This window comes from Amphiura filiformis, chromosome 7 (assembly GCF_039555335.1).
Source record: "Amphiura filiformis chromosome 7, Afil_fr2py, whole genome shotgun sequence".
NCBI classification, from domain to species: Eukaryota; Metazoa; Echinodermata; class Ophiuroidea; order Amphilepidida; family Amphiuridae; genus Amphiura; species Amphiura filiformis.
Window position 1 is genome coordinate 40,675,736 of NC_092634.1, and position 12,266 is coordinate 40,688,001.

General features: G+C 36.7%; 1 protein-coding gene across 1 annotated transcript; it reads right to left on the reverse strand.

Moving 5' to 3' along the window:
- Positions 1 to 2,601: 2,601 nt before the first annotated feature.
- LOC140156495 (post-GPI attachment to proteins factor 2-like) lies at positions 2,602 to 11,021 on the reverse strand. The gene is made up of 7 exons (XM_072179438.1): positions 10,921 to 11,021; positions 8,006 to 8,266; positions 4,905 to 5,154; positions 4,833 to 4,857; positions 4,347 to 4,584; positions 3,794 to 3,902; positions 2,602 to 3,216 (listed from the first exon to the last, which is right to left on the reverse strand). The coding sequence occupies exons 2-7, from the start codon at positions 8,249 to 8,251 to the stop codon at positions 3,083 to 3,085; spliced, it is 1,002 nt and encodes a 333-aa protein (XP_072035539.1). The 5' UTR covers positions 8,252 to 8,266; positions 10,921 to 11,021; the 3' UTR covers positions 2,602 to 3,082.
- Between the last annotated feature and the right edge of the window lie 1,245 nt (positions 11,022 to 12,266).

A 12,266-nucleotide genomic window follows, 5' to 3' on the forward strand; every position in this document is an offset into this window, starting at 1 on the left:
AGGGGGTACTACACCCCTGTGGTAAATTTGTGACTATTTTTGCATTTTTCTCAAAAATTAATAACACACTGGTAACAAAAGTTTTGTATATTATTGGGGCAAGGAATCCAATTACTACACTGATATTTCAGTGAATCAAGACAAGCGGTTCAGTAAATATGATAGGAAATGAGGTACATCCTAGCGGTACCTCATTTTCTATCACAAGTATCGAACCGCTTGTTTTGGGTCACTGAAATTCCAGTGTAGTAATTGTATTCATTGCCCATATAATATACATAACTTTGTTACCAGTGTGTTATTAATTTTTGAAAAAAATGCAAAAATAGTCACAAATTTATTGAGGGGTGTAGTACCCCCTTAAATGCCATAATATTGTAGTCTTTCAACCCTTTCACACCATCAGTTGTGTAACTTACAAAAAATCCCGCTGAAAAGTGGTTCTTTTAATTTTAGAAAATAAATAAAAAATCGCTCTGGACTTTTAGTACTGATCATACTGTAGACGATCACCATACTATTTTGTTCTGATCATAGATCATACTATAGACTAATGTGACGTCGTCATTGCCAGACAGTTTGTCTACATGTATTATGGCTATTGTTCCTTGTCCGGAATATGTTCGGGCATTATATTATGTTCAGGGGCCGTGTTTTTAAAACTCCCGCACAGTGTCGACTTCCTATTCGATAAATATAAATTTAATACTCCGTTGGTGAGCGACGGGCGACTGGTATTTCACCGAACGCAAGAAAAGGAGTTCTATCTGATTGGCTAGCAATCGATCGCTTAGGTCGCTTAGTAGTCAACTACAAACTCAAAACTGAGCATCGTATTCAATTCGATTGAAATCGATATTCTATTATTGCCGTAGATAAAGAGGGTGATAGTGTGTCAATAATGTACATTGTATTGCAGCTGGATTTTACATGCATTCTTTTATATAAATTTTTCTCAACGAGTTGAATATGATCAAAATTTTACTCAGGATTTCAAATTTTTTACCCGCAAATTGCAGTAAAACATATCCACAGCAAAATACCGGTCCTCACTAATTAGTGTATTTAATTTCCAGTTAGTGTATTTAAGATAAAACCTGACAACAAATAAAATTTTCTTGCAATAGAAATATCATATGGGATACTGATATGGTAGGCCGCAACCGCCACAACGTGGAGCTGGATATACGCGTAGCTGACTTTTTGCACCGTGGAGCCAAATTGACCAATCATGATCATGTTAGAGTTTTTCATTACTCGGAGGTAAAACTGACTAATTAAGTACCGGTACGACTTACTCATTACGTGAAGCGAATTTATTCATTAAGAATTTGCCAGACGAGCGTCACGTAGTTGCAAGATATCCTCGGTCACGAAAGTTATGATTCAAAAAGTAGTTTATGAAAAGTACGAACTGACTTATTATTAAGATGGACATGCACTCATAAGAAACTCATACAGTATTGTACATAACTATATAGCTAGGCAGAGTGGTGGTAAACTATGCACACAGTTCTGCGATCTGCAGTGTATCGCCGGGAGCTAATTTGTATAACTTGCGCGGTGTCCCTGCGGAATTCGACTCCTTCAGCAAACTGCAAACCAGTTCGGATTTACTTTATATACTAGTAGTAGGCCATACATACTGTAGTTACTGTCCGTTTTCCTATACACAATACTCAGTGCGCTCACCATTGACGCGTGACCTCTACAAATAGTGTATGTTAGAAGTATAGCCCATTGCCTAGTTGACGTCACTACTGTGTAAAAAATAACCGACCAATATTTAAAGTATTCTCTGAAATTCTAGAAAATATAGTTTTGTAACATGTCCTAAATTTTTAGCTAATTTAGGTGTTTGGAAATATTGGTACTTTTGTACCAAAAATATGAAGAAATTATTTCTAAACCGTGTTAAGTCATTAAGCTTCTCATTTTCAAGAACGCTGGTTAACAATAAGCAGACTATTGTCTCATTTCGTAAACAAAAGCCCACAGTATTGTTACCTTTCGTTCGCTTTATAATCGTTCACCCAACTGAAACTATAATACCAGCTCATTGCTCATTGCACAGGTAAAACAGACACAAGTGCAGTGTGTATTTAACCAGAGAAGATCTGATGTAACATAGTTGAGCCGTTTTCATTGAGTGTTATCTTGGTTTAATAGCTTTTAATAGGGTTTAAGTCCTTCAAAGGTCGTGGTGAGTTCTACTGTAGACATGACTGCATCATGATTATTTTAAGTCAACAACATTCAACAATATGATCACCGTGATAGTATGAGAGTATCAGTACCGTGGGTGTCAGTGATCCTGGCCTGACAGAGTAGACAAACAAACAAACAAACACGCCACACACATGACACATGCATGCAAGGTAACATTGACTATACACTAATCAAACAATGGTATTGATCCTGTACAACTGGTCGTGGTTTATTTACAATCGATTCATTTAAAATCCCCATAGTAAACATTAATTTTGGCAAGAGTTTTCTCTCTGGAACGAGGATGCATCCACTGGCTCCGCGTAATGAAAAGATCTAACATGATTGGTCAATTTAGCTCCGCGAAGCGAAAAGTATGCTACGCGTAGCAGCTCCACGTTGTGGCGGTTACGGCCAGCCATATATTGATCATACGAAAATCGTAAAACATAGAATAGAAACAGTGTGGCAGGCGCTCAAAATCTCAAATTGTATGCTTAGCCTGAGTTGCACGGCCTATCTCGAATAAAATCTCATGGGTAGTTGTTGAAAAACGTGAGGATTCATCGTACTATCACGGCAATTTTTAACACGAAGATATAGGGATGATGACGGTGTGTCCCGCCTCATCACAATAAGGCATAGGACAGTGTACTGAGCATGGAGTTCGCTCAAGCATAACTAGTAGACCAATCCCTTTTCGCCTCATTAAATATGTGTCGCATTAGGTCAGGGACGCTATTATAATAGTTTGAATCCTTTATTTGAGGTCAATAGATCGGGACCTCGGTTTTCCTCCTGCTTTCAAAATCGGTTGTCAAAACCTTCCTTCACTCAGTGGAATTTGGGGACCTGCTGAGATATTTCACTCAGTTTATTGATTATGTTCACGTCCTTCATCATGCCCATAGATGATGCAGCGATTTGAGAAATCCTTACACGTATCATAATGAAACAACACATTGGTTACCACAACCAGGTATTCGAATAGGGCAAACAGAGAATACACTGAAAAAAGAAGAAAGAGAACGAACTTAGACATGATAATGGGAGGGGGGGATAGTTTCAACTTAGGGTTGGGTGGAGATGTGCGCTGAAACAGTGGAACTCTATGACCCGATTTTAAACCTAAATATGACGAAAAAGTTATCCGAAATGACACCAATTTTGGGAAAATCTTTGCAAAAATTGACACTATTTTGAGAAAATTAAAAAAAACCTTTCTATCTTAAACCATGTCTGAAAAATGCACCCGAATCTCCCGCACATCCACGTATCATTTCTACCAGGACCCCCTCCCGGACCTGGAGCTTCTACCCTCTACAGTCTAGGGGCAGGGAATATCCACTGTACAGACGTCCGGTAGGCCTACAGACGTTTCGTGTACTGATGATAAAATGGGTAAGAGTAAAAAGTGTCGATAAAATGAATAAAAATGGGACGAAAATGTGACAAATCGGATGCAAGTGTGGCAAAGAGGACGTAAATTTGAAAAATGGGGACAAAAATTTGGCTTTGCACCCCTCTCCATACACACACACCCCACACAAAGAAATGTTCGTTTATGTACGAGAATCAATCTTACCTCCAGTTTCGCATCTATTCTGATGTCGGAAGAAGAAATATACGGAGATCAGGAACGCAAGGATATTCATGGCGCACAAAAACATTTTGCTTTGCAAGGCATCTTTTCTCTGTTAACACATAAATGCACATCGCAACGATTAGTCCTGTGAATGGTTGTTTAGAAAGCAAAATTAAAACACGTGCCTATACCGACACGACCGCAGTCCCCGGGCTGTGGACAGGGCCTAGGGTATTGAGCAGCCCCGCAGGGCTCAGAATTTGCCTACCAGTACGAAAGCAATCAATTTGTGAATCCACCTTTATTTTAATAGATCCATATCAGGGCAATCAGGGCCAAAAGTGACGATTATTGATCACAAACTGCGACAAAAGCACTGTTATTATTTTGGAATTGAGTGGTCGAACCTGTAAGGGGATGTTTTAATGATAAAATTTGGCCTGTTAAAGTTAATTCAAAATCAATTTCTTCGATCGCATAAAAACTTATGTCACAGTAATAGTAATTTTGTGTTGTTTAGAAAATAAAATTAAAGTGATTTTTTTATAATTACCTTGACGATGTCTAATGTGGTTGCATCGTACTTGACGTCATCATACGTAGTGGTCGCCATCTTGAATACAACACACATTAATATCATGTGTAGCATTGCAGCGACTTGAAAGGATATGAACAAAAACTCGTGGATAACAAAAAATAAAAAACATCGACAAACCGTGTAATATTGGTAGCCCTTGCATAACTTGACGACTACCGTAATATTGGTGTTTATGCCACCGCTAATGCGGTTGCTTTAATCAATTCGAAACTTTGGTATGGAGTATAGGGCAGAGATCCACTTTGGTATGGAGTAGGGCAACGTTCTAATGAAAATGATAGAGAAAATCATAAGTTACATCAACAATGTCTAGAATTAGTGCTTTTTAAAGAGATTTTATTGAATGTTAATGCCTGTATGACAGTGGTATATCTACCAAACTGCGTACCGGTGTCATTGTATAAGCTGTATCCAAAATTAAATAATGCGGGCCTAGAGTACCGTGCCATCTGCTGGCCACCCATAACTATAAATATTGTTCAAAGTGACGAAAAGCATTTAATGGCAACTTACCATAATTATCATCTGACGATATGCAAGACAGGCCTATGAGTGATAAGTTTTCAAACATATCAGTGATGAAACACAGATGACAAAGACCTCTATAATAACGTAGTTGACAAGACACATTTTTGTAGAACTTGTAACAAAACAATACAAATAGAAGACGTGGTAAACTGCTCATACAAATAGCTAATCGCCAGACATAGGCCGACGGGGTTGTACCGATGGCTGCACTGATAGATGGTAAATAATTGTCTACCTGTACGTGGATTTAAACAAATAGTAACATAATGGAAATTGTCTTATGTATACCCAATGACCCCCTTGTTCTTTTCCTTTTTTGTTATACTTATTAAAACACCTTTTTTTAAATAAAAATTCCTTTAAAAAAGGAATGTGGCGCCCAATGTGAACTTGGACGTGATATGGTGAATTCCATGGTGTGTAGATTTGGTATTATAATGATGTTTCTAGGGAAGAGTAGAAGATGATCAAATGCAAGTGAAATGTGTTTGATTGGGGAAGGTGTTCTGACAATCCAAATATAAACTTAGTCCACCTCAAATGACCTGTAACAATTTGTGATTGACATTACTTAATTCACCTCGGATGACTTTGATCTGACATTCAACATTTTCGCGCTTACACCAATCATATCCATAACAATTTAACTCTTACAACTTCCTGTCAACTCTCTAATTTAAAACTCTAAATTTCTGTCTGTTTGCCTTTTCTGTCTTGTACCATTTAGTACACTACAGTTTGTTACAATTATTAAGATAAGCAAACATTGCTGGGTAGATAACAGGATTTAGTTATTTACTTAATCCAATCATGGAGGTAGTAGCTAGTACTATACCTCCATGATCCAATCATGGCATTAACGTCAATTTTGGTCTTCAGTGTTTTAAAATACAACAGTGCAGAACATGTATAATTAATATGCCGTGTTGTTTGCATACAGTTTGCCACCCAATTGTGCCACCATATTGCAACTTTGGCAATAACCGCTATATAGATTCTATGGTAATTAGCAAACAAAAGCCATCAGTTTAAGAGGCCTCGTTAATTGAACTTATCACTATGGACCACAAGAGTCTCATCCCAATGGCATAGTCCAATAACCTCAATTACATAATCATAGTGCAAAATTTGACCTCAAGTTGCAGAGTATGAGTTTGTATACCCAAATTTTCAAAAGGATGAATGTACAAATGTATAAGGGTTTTTAAAAGAACTGTTCCCATGATAGATGCCCAGCAAACACAAAAACGTTTTAAAAACGTTTTAAATAAGTTATATTTTGGCTTTTGGTTTAAGTAAAAACGTTTTAATAACATTAAAATGTCGGGTTATATAAAGGTCATGATAACGTTTTAAAACGTTTTGTATGAAAACACACTACAACAATATTTTTAAATGTTTTCAAAAATGTTATTGTCAACTATTTTTGCAAACATTTTTGCCAAATATTGTGTCAATACTTAAATAACATTATGTTAAAATATTTGAACCCAGCAAACACAGAAATGTTCTTAAAATGTTTTTTCAAAACCTTTTAATAACATTTAAATATCGGGTTATATAAAGGTCATAAAAACGTTTTTAAAACGTTATTGAAAATATTTTGGGCAAACATTTTCGCAAAATATTTTTCAACTCCCAAAATAACATTCTGTTTAGAATGTTTTGTATCAAGTTTTCAAGAATGTTTTTGGAATGTTATTAAAACGTTTTTATACCCTTTATATAACCCGACATTTAAACGTTTTCTGTAAAACATTTTGTTTGCTGAGCAGTAGATTATCAAAAATGTTTTTAAGCTTATGAAAACGTTTTATACTCTTAATATACCCTTTATATAACCCGACATTTAAACGTTTTCTGACAACCTTTTATAACCTTTTGCGAATGATGTCGAAAACGTTTTGTGTTTGCTGGGTGAGCATGTTGTGGATCCTAGTGTATGGTCAAATGTCACCGTCTATCGGGTTCTAAGGCACACGGTAAACTGGTTGAACGCATACAAAGGTCAGGATTTATTTGGTGTTTTTATAAATCCTAATTTTGTATTTTAAACAAAGAATTTACGCTCACCATTTTATCGGCGTGCATATCAGAAAACAATAATAAAATAAAATCCAAGCAAATTGTTGTTTTATTTCTGAGCTGGGCATAATTTTAGCAAAACAATTGCGAAGTCAATCTAGCAAGAGTGAAATTAGAAGCTTTTCACAAAGTCATGCATATATTGTGGCGCCTCCGTAGAGGGCGCCACAAAAACATCAATTTATACCGATATAGGCTCTACTTCCTGACGCCGGTGACATACCCGTCACATCTAAAGTTTAGTACCCCCCACATACACTATCCGGTGCATATATAGCTTGGTAACTATAGACGAATCCAATGAGCCAAGTGATGGTCAGAATTTAGTCGGCCATTACTGGGTCCCCGGCGCACCAAACTGGTGTTGTGACTGCCCAAATGGGTGGATTAAAGCCGCTTAAAACGCGATGTTATGTTATATTGATTGTGTCGTAAACTTTCATCATTCTATTGTATACGTGTAACACGGGTGATGAAATGCAGTTTAAAAACCCCGCCAAGGACGCATCATTTCATATTTTAGGGGATTATAGCCGACGGGGACCCAGCTATGGCTGCCATTGAGGTGTAGGAATGCGTGAAATTGGATTCGTCTATATCGTAATTTTCAAATGATGGAGTTTCCATTCAGTTAACCCCATTTGAAACTCCTTGTGTGGAAGAGTAAGGTCATGTCTTCCATAAGGGGCTGTATGCGTGTATGGATTTCAACTGGAATAGGCCATGAACTGTATTCGCCGTTGAAGTGAGGATTAACTACTATTCAATTTTTGAATATATCGCCCTGCACTACAACGTTCACGCAGTACCTATGAATTGAACCATAGATGTCACAGAACAGGGATAAAGACCTGGATCGTAATTATATAGATTATTCATATGCTGATCACTCGCACCTGTAAGCTTAGTATCTTTGAAAAGAGCGGTATTGTATTCAATCTATTCTACGGCGAATTAACTCCGACCTCTGAAGATAGCAGACTCTTTTCCACCATACTTACTCCGCAATGTGTATATGTCGTCTCCTCAAATCTGAAGATGATGGCTAGCATTATAGACAGTCCAAAACCACCCAGCATTGTGTAAGCCACGAACCCGGCATATTCATATTTATACGTCACAGTATAATTAATGGCCACATTCTCATTAGTATCTCGTGATTCATGAGGGTGGTATTCTGAATGAAGGTGATGTATTCTGCCATCATCTGCCGTCACGGTTTTGCCATTTTTCTTATACTGTGCCATTTTTGGTCTAACAGTCTTTAAAAAGAATACAAAGTGCATATTAAAAAGTTGTTTGTCGTTAGATATTCAAACGTTTAAAAACAAACACACTATAATTGGCCGTTGAGCAGGTAGAAACTACAATCTCATTTTCAACACAATGAATCTTAATATTAAATAGCCTATGATGGTTGTATTCACTGTCGTGAGCAAAGGGCTGCTAGCGGTTCCCAAACTATTTCTAAATGCATAAATTTCAGACCCTGTGAAAATTAGGAATTTTCAAGAAAAGGGGCGATGAAGTGTTGACATTTTTACCTAAAAGCCGTCCCTATTAAGTTTGTTGAATGGCATGGCATAGAAATATTTTAAGCACGGAATTTTAATTCTCGCTGCACGGATTTTAAATCTCACTGCACAAACGTGCCAGGAGGCACGTAAAAATAAAATAGCCACCTATATATGCAAATAAGTGACAGAGAATCTTCTCCGAATTTTTATATGCCCAAGGATGTTATGGATGGCAATGATGGGTACATGAAATTATTATGCAATAGCTATAATTATTTGTATTTACTTAGACAGTAAACTGGAAATAGCCTATTTTGGCGGCCATTTTGGATTCCATCTTGAATTGGAAGATACAAAATGCCTAAAACGTTCATTCTATTGATAATACTTTATTATTATATCATTCTCATATTGTTCTAGTGTATTTCAATGAAAATAGGCCATTCTGGCGGCCATTTTGGACGCCATCTTGAATTGAAAAGATGCGAATGAAACAAAATGGGCATATATTTATTTCTGTTGATTAGAAGCATTATTGCGCTGATATTTTTCATCATTAGATCATTTTTATGTTGCTACAGTTTGTTTTAATGGAAAACTCCTATTTGGCGGCCATTTGGACGCCATCTTTAATTGCACTTGATCTTAATTTCTTACCCAAACTTTTTTGAAGGTCTTGGTATACATGAAAATGCAATGTCAGATGTATATTTCTAAAAGAGTCATGTACACGAACTCCCCCTAGAGCCTATAGTAATTGGCAAATATATGTGTGGGCTGTCCCTCCCCCACCCGCACCATTCATCAGCGCCGCGGCGGTCAATATGTTCGTAGAACAAGGAACTTGAAAGAGTACTAGCCAAATTCTTTCTATCTCACTATTGAACGTGATCATTAGGGCTTAATGCACCCGTCTGAATTTTTCTTGAACATTCTATGTCAAAAAAATGGAAGTCTTCTGATTGCTCCATGAGCCATTCTTCAGTGAAGGCTCACCAACATTGATCACCAGCAAACCTGATATTATGAAGGTAGGACTTAAAATTCTAAAATAGGTTTCACTAGCTGCAGGCCATGTCTGGATCACAATATGGTTGCTTTAGTTAACTGAGCCCTCTGTAGTGAATGGCAGCTTGACAAACTGAGGATAGTGTACGGGACACAATCCGAAAACAGTCCCATTCCTACCACCAACCTTCTTCACTTGATGCCTTGCCTCAATTTTGCTATCAAAACTGTATGATATATGCCTATAATTGTACTTTCATTTGGCAAATGATCCGTCATCAAGACTCTCCCTGAATTTCAGAAAACAGCGATGAAGATCATGCACTGTGGTGACCGAGTGATGATCTTAGAGGCGGGAGATCCAGGAGCTTCCACAGAATGGACTCATAATTCTACAGTAGTGATTAATGTATATCTTATCACCTTTAGCCAAATATAGATGAAACTTGTGTCGGTCCTCATTCTAAGTGTATAAGAGGTGTGAATCTGATTCTGTCAACTGGCATCAATTTTGTGCCTGAAGATTCCGATGGGACCCCATCTAGAATACACCCTGGAATACCCAAATGTTAATGGATTTATGTTGAAAACACTTTCTTCAGAGTTTCATATTTTGTGGCTATCTTATATGTCTTGTTTGGTTCTTTATTTATTCCCAATGCCACTGTACTAGCCCGTACATCATTAGTGGGGACGTCAGCAAGTCTTTTGGACCTTGGGTGATCTTCAAGGACGCTCATTCCATCCTTGAACTCTAAGGACCATTTCGTTGTTGTTGAATATCAAGGATGGTATCACCATTTACAGCAACTGTACATTGTGAAATTTCATTTGAGTTTTCATCACCGTCGGGAGAAATTTCCATGATGACCACCCGGGGATGACCATGTATTCACTTCTGGTAGTACCTGCGAATTCAAGGAGGTAGGCTTCCTCTGCAGAGTGTCCTGTCCATATACAGTGATGTAAAAATCAAATATTTTAGGAGTAATGTTTTGAAGGAACAAGCTTTCAAATGACAAATTCATTACCATGCGACAAAGTAGCACTTCTCCCGGGCTTGTTCTACGAACTTTTGACCGTCCCTCGTATGTCTATTGTGCATCTACTGACTTGGGGAAGTTGTGTTCCCGGCTCGAAATACAGACACAATTTTAGCATTAAAATGCGAAATTTTCTGGCGCTTTTCGCGCCCCCATCAGAAAATAACCTCTATGCAAAAGTGTAGGCTACACACACCGATACACTGACTGTCACTGCAGGTGTAATGAATCACTGTTTTTATTCAATTTTTGTCTTTGTGGATTTATGTTGGCCTCATATAATGGCAAAAATATCACTCATTTAACATTTTGAAGATCAAAGATAAATTATGAACATTATAATATTACCTGATTTACGACACACAAAAACTTGTAGCAACTAATATTCCATTGTTTTCTTGTATATGGCTGCCAATGTCATACCATCGAGCTACCGAAGTATATCATACACACAACGGATTTTCCACTCCACAGAATACAATTAAACAAGTTCAAAGTGTAACTGGTGATCTGTAAAATTTCTTTCTTTACAGGTTTTTTTTATTTTTTATTTTTTAATTTTTTATCAAACATGGAATTACGAAAAAGACACTACTACAACGTTGTAAAAACCATAATAAACACTCGGATTATATGCCTACACAATAAAACTTAATGTATAATAAAAAAAAAGATAAACGATTTTAAAAGTTGGGCAACACAATAACTATTTAAGGCTGTTCTGGACCACATATGACCCAAAAGACAACTATGTTGAAATCATTCTATTATATTTACCCTGAACTGATATAATGTACATGTAGAAGGGAAACGCGCAATATCTGATACTAATAATATTCCTAAGTCCAAACAACATTCATAACAATCGTTATGAATATTCGCTGAGAATTTTTGTGGTACCTGTTCCTGTAAAATAAGAGCATCTCAGCCGTTTCTTGTATACAATGTTCTCTTAATTTTCATACTAATTGTATTCCTATTGATTACAACTCTAGTGCCTCTTATGGGTATAATTCTAGGTTCTTTAGAACTTCCTTTTTGTGAAGGGCCATTTGTTGATTTTAAAATGTAACGTGACCAAAGGATTCAAAATTGCTCACCTCAACATCCACTACAGCCCTTCTTGATACCTACATCAGTTTTAAAAATATGAATGATGGCAATTTTCCTTGACCTCAAGAAGGCTTTCGATACCATCAACCATATTGTCTTTTAACAAACAAATTAATTAAAGCAATGTCATGAATGTGGTATTTCTGGCTCATGTCTTAAATGGTTTATATCTTATCTCAGTAATAGGTCACAAGCTGTTAACATTTCTTCTACTATATCTGACTTTTGTTATTTTGTATTCCACAAGGTACAATCTTGGGTCTTTATCATTTATCATTTTTGTAAATTCACTCCCAAACTCTGTTAACTGTAAAACTAAATGTATGCAAGTGACACAACTAATACGTAGTTCTAATGATGCAGCAATTTTTCGATCAGAATTCAATAACAATTTGTCTGATATTGCCTCTTGGTTGAATGAAATAATCTCACTTTGAATATAAAGAAAACAAATCTGATATGTTTGGTACTAGAAATATGCTTAATACATTATGGGCAATTCCATGTTACTCGCGTTACATTTTTGACAAAATCAGCACATTCAATGTCATATAAATATAATTGAACAAGGAGTTGATTTA

Bases quoted from the DNA above. Each gene is read 5' to 3' on its own strand.
- LOC140156495 (XM_072179438.1), bottom strand. From the start codon at position 8,251: ATGGCACAGTATAAGAAAAATGGCAAAACCGTGACGGCAGATGATGGC. The intron at 5,155-8,005 runs GTAAGTATGGTG...ATCCACGTACAG, and splicing joins CGACATATACACATTGCGGA to GTAGACAATTATTTACCATC. The intron at 3,217-3,793 runs GTAAGATTGATT...TTCTTTTTTCAG, and splicing joins GAATAGATGCGAAACTGGAG to TGTATTCTCTGTTTGCCCTA.